Source organism: Tetrao urogallus, assembly GCF_951394365.1.
Source record: "Tetrao urogallus genome assembly, chromosome: 5".
Classification (NCBI taxonomy): Eukaryota; Metazoa; Chordata; class Aves; order Galliformes; family Phasianidae; genus Tetrao; species Tetrao urogallus.
This window is the reverse complement of record NC_136818.1, coordinates 5,131,269-5,149,904: the sequence shown is the minus strand read 5'-3', so window position 1 is coordinate 5,149,904 and position 18,636 is coordinate 5,131,269. Positions and strand designations below refer to the sequence as shown.

The window sequence follows — 18,636 nt, the reverse complement described above, 5'->3', positions numbered from 1 at the left end:
ATACTTATTCAAAATATTCTTACCTGTGATTAAGTCATGATGACCTACAGATCTACCGCATTTCCCATCCAAAATGTGTTGTGAAGATGTGTGGAGCTGTTGTATAGCTAAGCACTCACTGAGTACATCCTGTTCGATATCAGTACATGAATTTAGCTACAAGAGGAGGATAAAACAAACATTTTATTTCAAAGTAAATCAAATGAATTCCAATTAAATTCATGTCTCTTTGCTTAAAGATTACGTACAGAAGAAAGGAACACAGTGTCATTCTTCGTAACCTGGTGCAATTACGGATGTATCTATCAGTTCACATTTCTAATTAGAGATCACTTTGGTTTTTGTTCAGTAAACAAGTTGAGTGCGCTAATCTAAAATCAACAACGGTTTTTTGTACCCTGTGTTTCTTCAAGCCTTCCTTGGACGTTTAACCGCACATTTTCAGGCTGTCTGTAGTTCCTTGGGTTCTGTGCAAAAGGATTGCATGACGCTGTAACTGTGACACTTGGAACGATAGAGAAAGAAAAGTGCTTGTGCTTATCAGATTAGATCTGGCAGAATAATGTGCTGTCAGTAACGTGTAAGAGGTATCACCGATATGTCAGCTGTTCTCCATGTAAATTAAAGCTCTGGCAAAAGTGTGTGAAGCAAACTCTCAAAAACCACAATGTCGATCATATTAAAAACAGCAGGAGAGGAGAATTAAGAAAGAAAAGCATTTCTAATTCTCTTTCAAACATGCTGATGTTGCCAAGCTTTTGTCATAATATAGTGCTCACATTACACAAGCAGCCATCATATTCTATAGCCATTAATAAATAGTTATTGGCTCTACGTTTACAGTTTTGCATACCAGTCTCCCATGGATTTGCTTATTCTAAAGAAAAGGTCCAGGCAAACCTATTTAGAATTCTACTATATAGCCATTTGTTTGATCAACATAAGCATCTAACATTTGGATCACAAAATGCGTCTGTAGCCAATTAAACTTAGACTACTACTAAATTAACAGTTAACTTCCTCATATTTTGTACTTGTAAAGCTGTTCAGAACAACCAAATATTACCACTGCAGTCATCTAAGCTACAAACGAAATATTCAGGACTCCTTTGAAGAAAATCTGAGCTCAGGGCATTCTCTTTTCTATGAGAGATGGCTCCTTTTGGAAGCACACATCAGCTGAGACATGCAGGCAGAGCAGCCCGTTAATTTTTTCCTTAGCTAAGTCATTTCCACACAGAACTTCCAGGAAGCAGATAATAACAGACTACTGCCTTTGCAGAATTGTAACAAAAAACAACAAGGGACTATTCCCATTTCTTCCTAAATCTGAAATCCAAATTAAACTCCACTGACCGAATAACACTGAGATTTAACTAGTTGAAAAGGCTGCCCCTTTTTATCTTATTATATCCTTAAGCAAAATATTTGTTTTGCTTATTATTTCTTTAGGAATCAGATTTACCTTGGTCCCTTTTAAGAGAGCCCGATCAAAATACTCTTCAAATCTACTGCTTTTTCTAGATACCTTTTATATTGAAGAAAAAAAGGCACAGGATCAAATATTCCTAGAATTAGCATGGGCAAATGAGACAGGAATATGATTTCTAACCACTGGAGAAGTGCAGATTTAGATCTGATCTACCAAATAAGGTGTGGGAAGCAAGCAGTTGACATTATTTTAAGATATAATTGTAAAGCTATGGGAGGGTATATTGACACATGCAGGAAAACTCCTCAAGCTGGGAGATTAGAGATATAAAACCCTACATATTTGATGTCTTGGTAGCTGGAGTTTGTAGTTTGTGTGTAGCCACATTTGCCATCTCTTCATTCTATGCTCAAGGCCTCTTGCTGTTTAACCAAAAGTACATTCTGTCCCCTAATGCAAAGTCTGGATTTAGAGTTTTTTCCCCACCTTCCTCTACAGAACTAGAAAAGTGGCCTCAGCAGGCAATGGGATATAACTAAGGAGACATAACAAATTAATGTATTCAGCCCCATACTCAGAGCTGAACAAATGACATCCATCTTGGGAAATAATTCTCTTCACAGACAACAGTCTTGGTTGTGGGGACCTGAATGGCTGCTAGGCCTGAAGAGTCCTCCTTCCAGGAATAAAGTTCGTCATGTTGTGAATGTTTCTTGGCTGTCTGAAACAGGGTGCACAACTCTGGATGCTGCTAGATGTTCTAGACACCGTTACTCAAGGTGCATGCAGCTGGTAGAGAGCAGAGTTGGGGTGGACAACTGCCCTAGTAATGGGGAAAAACATTCAGATTGATGAACTGACCAAGTGAAAACTGACAGGGGATACAATTCATGCTGAGAAGCATTGGGAGAAAAGGAGTGCAAGATAAGACGTGGCTGATGCAAGGACATCAGTAGGCAGGAAAGGTAGGCAGGCAGGCAAAGTAGGCCTTTGGACATCCATCTAACTCCTCCATGGCTCATCCCTAATTCTGAAGTTACAATCACCTGTGTTCTGCTACTGCTTCTTCTCTCCACATGTTCCTTCCTTTGCTCTTTCAAGCTTGTGGGTTTTACCTTAGACATTTTCTCCAAACTGCTAGCTCCCTAGCTCTGTCTTACCACACTATCATTTCTGCTATGCTCTCCATCCTTTAAACATGCCTGGCAGTTTCATCTGTGAAGCTCTTGGCAGTGGTAAGGTATCAACACCGCTTATTGGAAGTAATTGTACTTGGTCTGTTCTGTCACACACCAGCTCTGTGGGGTCCCAGTCATCTTTTTAGAAACCACGTGTACAAACATGTAACAAGCAAGTCTCTTGATGCCTCAACCCTAAAGGTGTTCAAGGCCAGGTTGGATGGGGCCCAGGGCACCCTGGTCTAGTATTAAATCAGGATGTTGGTGGCCCTGCCTGTGTCACAGGGGTTGGAGATTCATGATGCTTGAGGTCCCTTCCAACACAGGCCATTCTGTGATTCTGGGATGGTGTCCATAAGCCTCCTCATATGATAATGAATTTGGGATTGCGCCCATAGAAACCAAAATACTTATTTGAATCTAGTATAAGTGAGAACATAACTAGCAGTTTGGGTTAGGAATGATTTATAAATGCATTTAAAACACAGATGAGGTCAAAAAAGTCACGGATTCATTCTGACGAATGCAAGCACTCTTATTCTGACATTTCCATAGTATCCTGGCCTGGTTTCACTTGAATTTGGGATGATTTGCTAGCATGTATTTATTAGCTAATTGCACAGACTCCATGTGTGAATATTTTACACGAATGACAGCAGAATTTGGATTTGTATATGAAAGATCAACCAGGAAAAAATGCTTGACCATAAAGTATTGAGCAAACTGAAATTGAAAAAATGGTGATGTTTGAAGAGCAAAACTATAAAGTGAACAGGTTAGCAAGAGTGATTAAAATCCAAAGGAAAGTTAGGTTCAGCTTAAGTTTTTTCCTAGAGATATTGCAGAAGAACCCTGATTTGAAAAAACATAAACTAAAGGTAAACTGAAAACAATCACAGTGTGGAGGTCTGGAGATGTGCCACCGTTTGCCTACTGGGTCTTACCTTCTTACGCACCTGTTGTTCTTTGGCTGAATGAGCTTTCACATGCTTGCGCAGAGAGCTGGGGTCGGTGTAGCGTTTGGAGCAGCCAGGAATCTGACAGGCATACGGTTTCTGTAAGAGTGAGGAAAGAGAAGAGATTTCACATTCCTCTGCGTGTCTTCAGTTGGCACACAGAGAGCTGAAGGACAGCTGGTTTGTGCAACACAGCGTAAAGCCTGAGCTGCTTGCTCTGCTTGACGTTTCCAGATTTGCAACTCCTCTATGTACGTAAGTCTGACATGGTGCAAACAGAAGAACAGCATTAATAGCTCTGATTTTGCACTCCATGCAAGTGCTGAGAGCACTTGACACATCTCTAATCTGGCACATTGGATGTTGATTAGTGAGCTGAGTTAAATGCTAATGAGATGTAATTGGATGGGCTCTTAGAGCATTAAGTTTTCAAGTCTTTACAGTAGACTTGATGATGAGAACAACCAGTATAATTATAAATGTAATTCTGGTTTCTAGTTCTGATTTATGCAGTTTTTACAACTATGTTCCATATGCAGCAGAGTAAAGCTTGTGCAATAGCACACATTTGGTTTCCTTCATGCCCTTTTCCTGTTTTGAACAACGTCTTTCTTTTCTAACTCCTAACCAAACAACCTGCAATGAACTTTAACATCTCAGCAAATCAACGCAGAAGAATCCACTATTGTTAACTCTGCTGGGAAGACCTTTCCAGCTGATTTTGGCATGCTTCAAAGCTTGTCAAAACGTGGCCCAGTACAAGCACTTTCCTGGGAAAGCCAACAGAGCCTGGGCAAGCAGTTCCAGTCAGCTCTTCCTATGTGAAAATAAAGAAAGGACACTCCAAGTGAACTGCTGATTCCAGAGTCCCAGCCCCTGAAAGCCTCACCAAGTTGTGCTTACTCCCAGTCAACCAAACGCTTCTCTCTGCACTACACTGTGGCCCCCAGGTGACAGTGCAATTGCCAAGTTGAACAAAGGGGCTCCACTGTTCGTTATTAAGTAACCATTAAGCAAGAGCAAACTAGTGCTGAATGTCAAAGCTCACAAAGTTTTCAAGTTGAGCTGCACGTTTCTTTGCCTCATCTGTCAGCATGAGCTCGGCCTTCTCACACGCACCAGCAAGTCGTCTGGTGCCTTCTCAAAGCTATAGAACTGGTTTGTCATGAACTCAGCATCGCATTCCTTTTGCCTTGGCTTCAGAAAGAGGATGCACAAATGCAGGGGGAAAAAAAAGCAAGCAACCAAACAACAGTTTGGAAAGGAGTGACTGTGAGGTCCTTGAAGCTAGCTGCTGTACTCCTGGAGGAGTGATGACATGCCCTTTTTACCACAAGAACAGATATGTTCCCTTTGTTCTGCTCCCGCCTAGGAGAAAGATCTACTTCCAGATGATTTAGTAGAGATTCAATCAAACTAGTATACGCCAGTGAATCTCTGAAATTATTTACAGATTCTCCTTCTGGAGAAGATAAATGACAGACTGACCTACAGTAAGAAGTTTTAAAACCAATTCCAAATGCACTCAATAAGGAGTGAGTAACCTATATAAACCCCTTTTCTTTGTAAGTACCTCAAGAGGATAAGTACTGCTGCTCTTCCCAGCCAGCAGGAAATTTCTGAAGGAATAATAGAATCATTCACCAATTCATGGCCTTATGGACTAACAGCACCTACCCAGAAAGACACAGGGCAAAGCAGATTTACCGAGTGTATCCAGAGCACACACACATCTGTGCGTGTCCTGTGTGTGTCACATCCTGACATCTGAGGAAAAACTAAGGAAAATTTTAACATACCCCTTAGCTGAACAAATAGCAGAGTATTTTCAAACCACTGGTATCACCCAAAGCACCGATAAAATAATTTGAGTTATCGATACGGGAACTAGATGAGAATCTGACTATTATTTACTTTGGCAATTTCCCTTGACATTACAGACAACTATTTTGTCCACTGAGCTAAGGCAACACGCAGTCTTTACAACAGCACCATGCTGTAGCTTCGTCACTTTTCACATTCACATAACATAAACCACAGGATTTTAAAATTAACGCAAAGAGGCGGACAGAAGCTGGCATGGTGTCAGGCCACAGGCACAGTTTTAAAGAACCTGCAACAGAATAAAGCGGATAATATTTTCAGGCATTTAAGAAAGTTAGGAGAAAATGACTACTGTACCTTTTTGCTGATTTATGAGCTTTTCAGATAATTAAGACAGAGATAAAGAAAGAAGAAAAGAAAATAGAAAGTTAAGAGATTTGTCTTCAATAATCCACAGATACACAAATTTCAGCTTATTTTGTTAACTCGTTATTTATCTTTCAAAACTAATAAATGGCATTCCATCTGTGGCACAAATATACCCGTTAGATTTAAGCAGTTAGATTTCAAAACTGTGCACCCACAATTTAGTATATCCAATTTCAAAAGCGACACATTTTAGAACTAATTACAAATTCAAATATCTCAGTTTGACTTTCAAATAAATAAAACATTGTTATTGTAAGTGTGCTTTAGTTTGGAAAATGTGACTGACTTGCTTCTCTTACTTGTTTGTTTTTGCAAGGCATAATGTACATTAGACATTCCTTAATGCTGCACTGTCTGAAATGTGTAACTGCTTAAAAAGTAAATATCAATTAAACTCAAAAGTTCTGCCCCATAAACACTTGGCCAAACGTTAAACCATATATTCACTTCTTTGAAAACAAAACAAAACAAAGGAACAACTCTGGCTGTTGTTCTTTAAAAGCTTTATGCTGAGCACTGAACTTGTCTACAAAGTTGCCTACTTGCTTTCTTTCCCCATTCTCCAGTGATTTCATTTTCTCAGAGCCTACCACATTAGACAGGCTCCCAACTTCACCATGGACAAGTGAGAAGACTTGTGGAGCTCAGCCAGAGTCTAGCAACTGTATGTAAATGTGAATTTGTTTCTTACACCTAAATCTGGTGGTGGCTTCTTCACAAATATCACAGATGTATCTTTACCTTCAGAAAATTACATCCAAAACAGGAAGGCATGCCTTCTGTTGAGATGTCTGAGCTGCTTTTGCGTTCATCCAGAAGAGACTTTTTGAAGCAATAGAGGATAGGAAGCAAGACAACAGCATCATTTAGTACAGCAGCAATGACTCAGCTTTCACTCATACTATACCTTATCCTACAGGCTCCTTCTCTTACTGGAACAAGAACAATGGAGGTTTACTGAGTGACTTATTTCTGAGTACATTATTTCTCAGCATGAGTAACACAGCTGAATTTGTCCTTTCGTGATTACAACACTTTTCATTTCTCAAAGCACATTCAATTAAAAACAAACGTGCAGTTGCTTATAGCTGAGCATTCTGAGGCACCCATCATGGAAAGGTAGAATAAGAGTCCCTATCCACAGAGCAGACCGTGTGCAAAGACCATTGGAAAACAGTGCGACTCCCATCCTGAAATCATGCTTACAGTGTCCAGGTGCGTTCGCTGATGCTTTGCCCGGTCACTGGAGTTGCTGAAGGCTTTCTGGCAGCCTGGATGCTGACACAGGTACGGCTTCTCCCCAGTATGACTTCGGAGGTGAATCTTAAGGTTCTCAAGCCTAGAAAATGCCTTGTTGCACCCTTCGAACTGAAAAAAAAAAAAAAAAAAAGTCATAAAAAATGGTTGTAAAACAGTATTAAATAAACCATGTGCAGCCACAATGAGAACAGTGTAAGATCCAAGCTGGACATGTAATAAATCAACCAACATTCAAACATCTGTTGAAATTTATGGATGAAACACAACATTTTGCGCTGTTCATTTAATCTGTCACTGAAGACACAGTGTGTAGCTCAACAATAATACATAAGTTATAAATATCCCACACGTTCTTCTGAAGTACTGAACGCTTGAAGACATGGAGCCAGTATGGAAACCTTAAAGAAAGAACAAGTGTTCTGACGAGCTCTCTCAGTTGCTAATTAGCACAGGAACCACTGTGGGCAATAACAATTAGCTGCTACAGAGAGAGCAGGAGGAGCTGTTTGCAGTGGGTAAACCTGGTTTCAGATGTCTGAAATGGGATACCCTGAAGAGCATGAGCACAGACTATTACAAGACCTGATCCATTTGAAGATCAATCCAAAGGAACTCTGCTGTCATTCTGCACCCTTTTCTTTACTGGCTCTATCGTTCAGATCTGTTCTCGGCACTTATACAGCCAGTAACCTGAGCAATTCTGAGATCTTAAGCACCCGTTTCATTAAGGAACTTAGCAATAAAATGCTGCACAGCATTCATAACAAGAGTAGCTGTTTCAAATTAAATTGGAATAAATAAATAAATAAAATTTCAAACTAACAGGCCAAGGAAAGAGTGCTCTACATGGATGGCTGCTAATTTTCAGTGTTACAGGTGCCTATTCCTCCGCAGGGAGGTACTACCTAGGATGGGCTATGAATGAACTCAGGTGAGCACAAATACACGTATTTGCACGTTCATGCACCAGCAAACCCAGAAGGTGCACTCAGATGTTTACACATGCTCACAAACACCTCCATGCACACATACTCACATGTGGTGGTGCGTTTGTACTCTGCCCACTCTGCATCGCAGCTTCATCGCAGATTTTCTTGTGTCTATACAGATAGGAGCCTGATTTGACTGTAATTCGGGACCTCAAAGAATGTACTTGAGAAACAACAACTTGGTGCATCTTCATATTAGTACCAAGAGCAATTTTTACAGAGAGAACAACAATTTCTGGAAGTCATGTTTTTTATGATTCTTGCTCACGACCACAAAATTAATAGAAGTGCTTTGTCACCTCCTCCTGCTAAGTCAGGATTTTGTTCAGTACAGTCACAACCTGTGGTTCTTTGGATGGTACCACAGGAATTGTACTCTCATCCATCCATCACATTCTATTTGTTATACACACATCTCTCGTACATTTTGGTGTGTGTGAACTTCTGACTCAGTTTTTGCATCCAGTATTGCAGGCAGAGGGGTGGGAAGTGAGAGCAGATGGAGATGCCATAACCTGGAGGCACCTGGTCTCCTGGTACCCAAGAAGGGCAGTTTTGACTGCTGGTAGAGAAAGGTCCCTCACTTCCTGCTCAGTTCTGGGTGCATCTTAAGCATCTGAACAAGGCGACTTGTATTCTCCAGCCAGTGCTCCATTTTACAGACTGTGTTCTGCCTTTGGACAGAGATCAACTCTGCATACAGGAGATAAAACACATCAAGGCACCCCAGCAAACAGACACCCCCACAGGGGGTTTCCAGAGACACTGCAAACTTCTGCCTTTCTCAGTCACTTATACACTATGGTTTTCACCATCCTAAATATTTTTTCTGCTCTGGGCACATGCAGAATGTCCAAATGGCATATTTAGGTCTATGTGTGCAGACAATTGTCTGATATGTAAGTACTTTCATTTTTCCCCACCACCACGATGAAAGCTCTGGAGCTACCCAGACACCTACAGCCTAGGGCTCCAGGAGCCCAATCACAGCTCCCCTCAGAACAAGTTGGAGAGGGAGGGGGCAAATTTTGGAAGTGTTCAAGCCACCAAAACTTAAAACAAACTTTCTTTCTAGTCATCACTAAAAACCTGGCAAAGGACTCAGAATGATGCACTGAAATGTGCAAATACGCTGAAGTCTTGGAAAAATAAGCAGTTCAGCAAGTCCAGACTTCCCACATGACGTTCTATAAAGACAACCTCTGGCAAATGGATTCAGTGCTCTGAGGTGATGAAGATGGGTTCCTCTTTGTGAACCAGATCCCTTTCTTTTCTTATCACTACCTTTCTTCATACTTCTCTCATCAGTGTTGTGTCCATACAGTTGTATCATCCCCTTAGAACAAACATCCCTTTCACTTTCGGTTCAGTAGACCACCTCTGCTCAGTCTTTCTGACAGCTGACTACAAGGCAGCCAGAGATCAGACCTGGAGTCTACCAAGTTACTCTGGCAGCAAGCCTTGCCCTTCAGCTGTTCATGCTCACTTACTTGCATATGCAATTCCTCATCCCCTACCTGAGCAGACACTCCTAACACTACTGTGAGCCCTTTGGCCATGCTTCTCACTCTCAAGAGCTCACAGGTTCTGACAGACAAGCCTCAAAAAACACATTATATGACAACACTCCGTGTTAATGCTCCTTGGCAGACTTTATAGACTGCTGGCACCAGAATCCCTCCAGTGACACTCTACTACCTGTTCCTTCTTGTCCCCATGCTATCTCAAGCCTGGAGAGAGCAGGTAGCACACAGAAGGCATTTCTCAGCTATTCAGTCACGAAGCTCCGTATGTTTAGCTAGTGGATTATCAGTCTTCAGCTTTATATCTACAGCCTAATGCAAAGTAGGAAAGTATGTAGAATAGTCCAAACTAATTAGGGGTCCAGCTTCATCCCCATTGATGTCAGTAGCAAAAATTCCAATGGCAAATGTCCTAAAACATCTAAACACAAGCTTAATTTGAAACACACGAGAGCACACATGCTTAAGAGTTTGCTAGATCGGGACTTAAGGAAGAGAAGGAACAGGCTACCATAAATGCTCAGAGCTACAGCAACACTTTTACTGTGGTCAGCAGCCTTTTATTTGGTGCTAACACAGAATCCAAAGATTATGTATTAGCACCACCACTCATACATGCGCCTGGACTTCAGTGGCTTTTCTTAATTATATTATTTTCTAATTTTTACTAATTGTATTATCCAGCTTGATTATGCTGGATAACTTGCAGTGGGGTTAGTCACAACGCTGTGTCAAATTCAGTCTAACCACATGAGGCGAGAGGAAAACATCAGCAAGAGTGATGCGACTACAGCTCATAGGTATGAGGAGGTAGGGCTGCTACAAGTAGGGTTGCTAAATATGAAGAAAACCAGCAGAAAAGGCATGGGCATGTGAGCCTTGCTGGCATGAGATGAGAAGAAGGGCAGATACACAAAGGTGAAAAGCCTGAGAGGGAGAGAGGAAAGGAGCTGGCACGAAGAGTTGACAGGCATGGGGCTGAGAGAATTCATTCAGAGCTGCAGAAAAGTCCTCACTTCTTTGAAGGATTCCAGGAAACCCTCTATTTCAACTCTGTCTTGATGGATCTGGTAACTGGATCCCCTGCAGCTTTTCCCTACAACGCCACGTGTGAGGGCAGCACTGCTGGGACCCAGCTTCCTCAAACTGAAAGTGTGGTTGTCCCTACAGTTCTACAAGGACGTGGTAACTTCAATAGGTTGCTGCATAAACTGCGTTAGGGTGACTTTGCGAGGCAATTCCTGGGCTTCACTGCTGTTCTCTGGCACTTGTAACCTTGCTACCTACTCCTACCATGTGAAGCACATGTGCCCATACGTGTAAATCAAACAAAACTACTCCCAGAGAAATGAGCCGCTCTTCCTCCTTCTCAAACAACCACCATGAAGAGCCATCAGTCCCTGACATGTCTAAATTCCAACTACAGAGAACAAATGTTCAGTTTCCAAAGGGCTTCAGGACGGCGAGAGCTATCTGACCAACTGAGAAGGCTACTGACAGAATCTCCCAGACATCTGGCCCCAATCTGTCACTGCTTAATCCTACAGTTTTAAACATTTTGTTGATGCTCGATGCCTGTGATAACAGTAACAACCACTGCATGATCCTCAAAGCCTGTAAAAGTCACACAGCTCTTAAACAAGTTCATCTCTTAAAAAATAATTATATTGCCATTAGTACTTTTGTCTTTATTGTGAGACTTTAATGTGTACTTCAGACTCTGCTACGCACATCCAAATGCAGACACAAAACAACGCCACGTGACTGCAGTAAATAGCATGATGTAATCACTGGGTTTTATTGCTAATGTGATTTTAGAATCAGGCTTCTACAAGGAAAAATGAAGAAATGTACAGGACTAAACTAGCTCTATACCAGATGGAAATATGTATGTTATCTTTATTTTACACTACAGTCTCACTGGAATATAACTGCTGGAGTATCAAGCATTTCAGAGGCATATTTATGAGAACACTGAATTATCTCATGGTGATCTAAACACATCACAATTTTCCTAACAAAACAATTTAATCTAATAACTGTAATTGCTTGAAATGTTGTTTTTTTTTTTCCTTTGCTTCCACATCATGATTTGAATGCACCTGAGAATGCTGCCACGCAGAAATAACAGCTTATCCCCATGAGGGCTTATATTATCAAATGTTTACCATTTCCATAAGCATATTTAATCACAGTTGTGTCTAGAATATCTGTCAGTGGTGCAGATCAGAAGAAATAAACTACAAACTAAATAGCTCAGACCATAAGGTGAAGCAACAGCTGACATTTTCTTAGGAAATGAGTTATGACTGAAAAAGAGAAGCCTTCACAGTTGTAGTGCTAAATAGGTCCAGTGTGCCATTAGAGAAAGCTCATTAATATACACCTCTGCTCTGTGCTGCAAGATCAGTTAAACAAGCTGCCTTTTATTTATAGACCTAAAAGGGAAAGAGCAGGTCATATTGGCTGCTGACATCTCAGACAGCCTACAGATGGAAAACCCAAAACATTTCATTCCAAAGCATTTAATACTATCAATAGGAAATCTTATGTCTGGTCAAAACATCTACAGGCCTTACGAACATTGTGAAATGTTCTTTCTTCCCAGCTGATTACAAAATTGGGAAAATTTTATTGGAAAACAAGCTATGAGAAAAAGGATCTTGTGAGGCTGTGTGTCCTTCTGGAGGGGAGGAAATAGTCACACCACTCTTTAAATAGCACCAATGTTTTAAAGCACACTGAGTCTAATGTTGGTAACATGCAGGAGGCACACGAGGCTCCAATCTGTTACAAACATCAGTAATTTCAGTACTCAAGTCCATCCATCCAACACCAGAATCAAAATACCTGATTTGCAGATTTGCTTTTTCTAGCAAACACCCGATTAATTTTTCATTCTCTATAGTAGCTACACAATGTAAAGGAAATGCTTGCTCATAAGCAACATGACTCATGCAAGGAATTCTATTAAACTGAACAGAACTATCTGCATGATAAAAAGTAACCCATAGGACTGAGCTCCCAAAGAATCCCAGTGCAGGCTGCCCCTTTACAGATTTCAACTGGTAGGTGCTGCTTTTCTCACTCTGCACTAATGACCATGGAAAATGCTGTAAGGGAGCAATAGGACCTGCTACTTCTGTGGTGGTTTTTTTTGGAAGTCTGAACAATTTATGTTTGCATAGTGACACTTCCCCATGATACTGCATTTGATAGGTACTCATTCCATTAATTATATGATAAACAAGCAGTTTGGACTTCAGCCACAGTACTGTACAATTGCTGGTGTGAAGGGCAAGAAAAGGTAAAAGGTTTCATAGCGAGAAGAAAAATTCCAAGGTTCTCAGCCCTGTTACAAACGCAGTGCATCTTTCCTGTTGTTGGCTTTTAAAGGCAATTACAACTAATCGTGTGACACTGACATCCTACACAGGCTGTTCTTTCATCTACCTATTTGCTCTTAGAATGGTTGCGTATTTCCTAATTAATGTGAAACTGGGAAATACTAGTATACTGAAAACCCTGGAAGAGGTGTTTGATCAGCATACATCACTGAATTAAGCAAGAATTTGGGCCACCCCTCGTTTCTTTCAATGTAATGCATTATTTAAGGACCTAAGTCTGCATTCCTGATCCTCCCCCAGCACCAGGACTTATAGATGCATGAGGAATACGGACTGGCCCTCAGAGGGCAAAACAACAGATGCACTTCAGCCAGCAGTCTTCCAACAGCAAACAGGGCTGATTCCACATGTGAGGTAACTTCCACAGACCAGCAAACTTCCCTGACTGCCAAATCCTACCTGCAAGCATCCCCTGAGACAGGGTTCCTCTGCTCTCCATGTCACCACCTGAGATGCAACGAGCCCTGGTCAGCTCCCTGCATCCCAGGGAGCCACACAGCCAGCCGGCTAGGGCCAGCAGGCTGAGGCCACCCAGTGGGATGGGACATGCTCTGTTCTGGAGCTGCCTTCCCCTCTCCCCTAAGCACAGAGGCTGTGCAGATGGAGGTTCTGAGTTTTGTTTTGTAAGCTGAGTTTATCTGTGCTCCTGAGTAACTCTGGCAGTAGATGCAAGTTTCGCCTGTCCTCTCCCAAGGTTGCTGCTATGCTCATTAGCAATGACTGAGTCTTAGCCTGTCCCAGAGCAGTGCTACATGTTTTGGCTCTCAAAAGTCTTCCTCGTGGAATTGTAAGTTACCATGTCAGGAAAGGCAGGAATGCTGTTCAGGGCACTGCAATCTTCCTAGATTTCTTCTTGTACCCATAGGTCAGGCACTGCAGTTAGCATTGCAGTGAGCTAACAGACCCTGAAAAAGCCAGAATACCTAGGAAACTATCAAAGCATCCTATCATTTTCACTATCATTAACACCCTGTTGCTAGTCTTGAAATTCTTTCTTGTCATCCTTCTTTAATCAAGCAGAAGGATAAACATTTGTCGAAACAGGAGTACTTGCATTTACTTGCTGCAACACATGAGAACAAACCAGCAAAGTTGGGGATCTCTTACTATCAGAAGCATGACAGCCACAAGTTTTGCCATAAGGTTTTGCTAAATATGTCATTTGGAAACTAAACAATTTTCTGAAACCTCATTACAGTTGGAACTGAATGCAGTATTATGGCTTGCAGGCAAAAATAACATTGCATGGAGCAACGGTTTAAAAAACAGAATGCAAAATTCATACGGTCATGTAATAAGCAAAGACGACCCCTCTTCCAAAATCTACATGCCAGTCCCTTTATTTCTTCCTGTGTAATTGGGCAACTATTATGTACTGGGATTTTTGGAATAGCTTGCAACTTATTTGAAATTAAAGAACAACATGCAATCCAAGATTCGCCGCTCCGATATATGAAGCCAGATCTGCTTGTTACTGAGACAAAATTAAGATTGAACAAAATCAATTAAAAACCTTCTCCAGCTGTGTCAGCAAGGAACCATAAAGAAAAGAAACATGCTAGTTCTCTCCAGTTCGTTGAGATGTTTAAACAAACGATAGAGCTTCCTACACAAACCCTCAAACTCTGTTCTTCTGTATTGGTAAGTCACTGTCTCACCTAACTGCGAAACATTTCAATTCCAGTTTGCACCTATTTACACCCATTCCAGCTGAAAAACTAATGAAGCCTTGTCTTATGCTCTTGCCCAGTGAGTTACCACTGCAGACAACTCTCTGCAGAACAATTTTCATTGACATATGGGATAGAACAGGGACGACTGGATTGGAGTGAAGAGATGACTTGCTTGAAACACTGAACGCAGCACAAGGACTGATAAAGAATCCAGCATTGTTTATGTGAACTCACCAGCTGCAATTAAAGAGAAAAAGGAGCAGAAGACAACGGCAAGAAGGAAAAAAAAAAAGTCATAACAAAAAGAATAAAACACTCCCCGAACTTATAGCTGATTAGCATAGCATAGCATCTTAAAAGGCTAAAGCACCACATGTGTGGCATGTTACAAAAGAAGATTAAAATAAAGGAAAAAATATCCAGAGAACCATGAAGTCTCAAAACATCTGGAGTTTTATAGTAACGAGCAGGAAAAAAAAGTCAAAAACATAATTGAAAAAAGTCCACTGTGATACATTATTATACAATGAAGCTTAATGGAATTGAAAGGAGAAAAGATGAAAAGGAAAATGGGGGGCGTGCAAGGGGGGGGAAAGGAATGAAAGAAACAAGAAAAGGCATGGCATTCATATTCTAAAAGATGTCACTGAGGGTTTTTATCCCAGTTATTAAGAATTACACACCCTGCTTCTGTGAGCTGGCCGAGCAACGTGCTGAGCGCTCTCTCTCAGCGCAGCTCTGCTTTGCCTGCTGCGGAGTTCATCAGCCCCTCTGTGCCCGGGGTGGGGGCACTCCTCACTCCCAATTCCTTGGGAGATCTGCAAAGGGATGGCAGACGAGCTGCCCACCCTGCTTTACATTGAGCCCAACAGCAGACCTGATGAGAGGCGGGAGCAGTACATAAATTAAAAATGCTTGCAAAAAACAATGCATGCTCTCAGGAATTAGGCAAACAATCTTACGCTGCTATTTTGGCATTAGAAACTAGAATCAACTTTAATTGAAGTACTCTGAGTGTATTCACTAATAAATGCTTATATGGAAGACTGAAATGAAAAATTTCCCTCTTTTTTTCATATTTTTTCTCCTTCTTTAATGAACCAGTAAAAGCAGAAATCTACACATTATCCAGTTTGCCTTTGTAATGTGCTAACAGTGTGCCTATAAACAGAGGTTCCTGTGCACCACAAGAAATGTCTTTCATTAGATCTGTGCTCTGTTGTCCCCCAACACAGTGAGATTGAAGACCAGCCTGCATCAAGCCCAGCCTGCAGCCAGTATGGTGTAAACCAGTAACAGTACGCATCACCCTCACCTGCTGCTGTCCTGTCCTCAGCTGGGATAGATCCTCCTCAACTATTTTTATTATTACTTTTTTTTAAATGCAGGGAAACCCATCTCGTATCGTTTTCATGACCAATAGATATTTTACAATCATAAAGATGTTTACAGTAACAGTTACATCATCACAGCTCACAAAGCAACTCCTCTCCTCAGCAGACCAAAGACAGGAGGATCCTGTGGGAGAGAACAGATCTGCAAGAGGAAATTTCTGGCTACAGCTAACTGAATCAGCCAAGCAAGGCCTTGGCCTGATACACACCAACCTGTGAGGCCAGCATGCTGGATTCTGTGCCTAGGACTCCAGAGGAGGTATTACATCAAGATTTTGCCAACATACATACAAAGCCCTTTGCTCCCAGCAAGCTGACAGTGTCTCAGCATGGCTAGTGATGATGCTCACCAAGCCCTGCTCCAGTTTCAGGTGGTGAAGTTGCCTTCTGAAGCCTATTGTGAAGATGAGCTCTGCACACAAGAGCAGCTGGCATGGCAGCAGTGCCAGGTCCCTTCATTCTCTATAGCACTGTGGGATCCTTTGGATAAAAGGCAGTATGGCAGTGTTCTTTTCTCAATAGCACTTAATGTTTTCCCACAGTCTTATTGTTTACAGGGAGTTTAGCAAGGCACTTCACTAATTTAAAATAGATTGCATCCCACATGGGTGGATAACAATAACACATATTGGTGAATCATATGGCTTTCAAATGATATGTATGAAAAAGAAGTGCTACACATTGTCTAAAATTTTATTGTGTGAAACCACAGCACTTAGCTCCCTACCAGCTGTGTCAACAATTCAGTGTAATAAACTATACAATTGGAGAATAACAGCAAGGTTAGTTCTAGAAGTGAAAAGCCAAGATTAAAGCGTATGCCCTGGGAAAATGTAAATGAATAGAGATGAACACCATTTCTAGGTGAGAACGACCAGCCTTCCAAATCACATGACTTCACAAAGAGTAGATTCCACAGCCACAGGTTGCCATCTAGAACCTTAGCAGTAAACTGGATTACATGTGTGAAATGATTTTTAGAAGGGAGGAAGAGCAGGCTTTGATACCCGAGGAGACTGGCGTGCTACACTTACACTGCACGGCCACAGCAGAAGCATCCTAACTCGCTACAGACTTCATATGTAAGGCCCTCTTTAAAAGGAAACGAGGGTAAGAATCTTGCATGAATTTGCTCCCCAGGTTCAGGTCAGGTACACACAACACAGCTCCTGAGGACGCTGCTGACATACCTGGCCAAGGGCAGCCTGCACACAGCATGGCTCAATGAGCTGGGCTCAAGTAACAACGGTTCCAAAGTGAGCTGCCTTGCGTTATTTTAATGTGCTGCTATATAAATAAATAAATGGCTGAATAAAAGACATTTTCTAAGCTAATATTTTGAGGGAAAACTGGAAATGGAACTCAACGGAAATAGGTTTTAAATTGAAATGTTGAACCGTAGCCCAGCAATGACAAGAAAATTAAATTTCTTTCTTTTTCCTGAACCCCAATAAAAAAGTCTTAAACACTCTCCACAGACCACAGTTTTGAAAGAAGTGAAATTATGTTATTGTCATGCATGATTATCCAACGTTTAGAAGGTATCTGCAGAGGTTTTCCTGAGAGTTATACCTCCGTCCTGCAACCTAGCAGGAAACCACAATCACTTCTGTACCTTACGTGAAGGACTTCGAAATGAAAGCGCCTCAGAATCAAATACGAGCAGCTTTCAACATGTGCATTTAATCTTCCTAGGTTAAGAAACACCCTGTGGCCACCACACTAAAGAACTGAAAACGTAAATTGAAAAAATTATATCCATATGATTAAGTAAGATTCTTAAAGAGAAACATGTTGTTAAGTACTTCATTGAGAATAAAATGAAATGCAGTAAAATAGAAGCTATTTGGAATAAATCACTGACGCACATGCTTTCTATGCAAAATGGCAGCATTTGGTTCTGAGCAGACATCTGGAGCGAATTAGCATTATGTTGAAAATAATATAAAATTAAAACATTTAGTTTCAGCTTCTAAAATTAAATATAAAATCGGAGACCAATGTTGTGCCGGACAACTCGCATCGTGACTCCGATAGCAAGAGTTTATTTTGTTTTTTTAAGTTGTTTATGCTTGCCATCGTTGCACTTGGAGCCCTGACACATCCAGATGCTATCTGTGCACCAGCAGCAGGCACAATGTCGCCTCTTAAGCGTGCTGCTGAGTCCTGCACTGCAGGTTCACATTGTGGAGGCCAAGGCCAAGCATGGGCCAAAGTAGCTTGGGTAAAACGAGAGGAAATGACCCCAAACCATAGGCAAAACTCAGACCATGCCCCAGCCAAACCTCCCAGGACCTGAAAAGATTTCAAATTTACATTTGCACGCTGACTGCGCTTCTTGGCTCTGGGGAGTTTCAGGGGTTTGCGTACTGAAGGTGCTGGGTGACTTTGAGTCTTCGGGGGGCTCCTCTCACAACATGCTGAGCTCTACTAGCTGCTGGTGCTCAGCTCACTTGAGAACTGGTGGGGCCAGCAGTGCAGCTCTCCCCTCTCTTTTAGCTCAGCTAGCACAATTTGATTCCCATGAAACCCAAGCTAATCTTGCTGCCATTTGCTGTCAGACTCAGAGTT

General features: G+C 41.5%; 1 protein-coding gene across 1 annotated transcript in view; it reads right to left on the bottom strand.

Moving 5' to 3' along the window:
* The window catches only part of GLIS1 (GLIS family zinc finger 1), a gene marked incomplete at its 3' end in the record, with an annotated part of 177,358 nt that overhangs the window by 30,988 nt on the left and 127,734 nt on the right, over nt 1–18,636 (bottom strand). The window contains exons 4-6 of the mRNA XM_079536471.1: nt 7,026–7,187; nt 3,555–3,665; nt 24–156 (exon numbers count right to left, since the gene is read on the bottom strand). Of these exons, the coding sequence (XP_079392597.1) occupies nt 24–156; nt 3,555–3,665; nt 7,026–7,187 (406 nt within the window). The remainder of the gene's footprint in view (nt 1–23; nt 157–3,554; nt 3,666–7,025; nt 7,188–18,636) is intronic.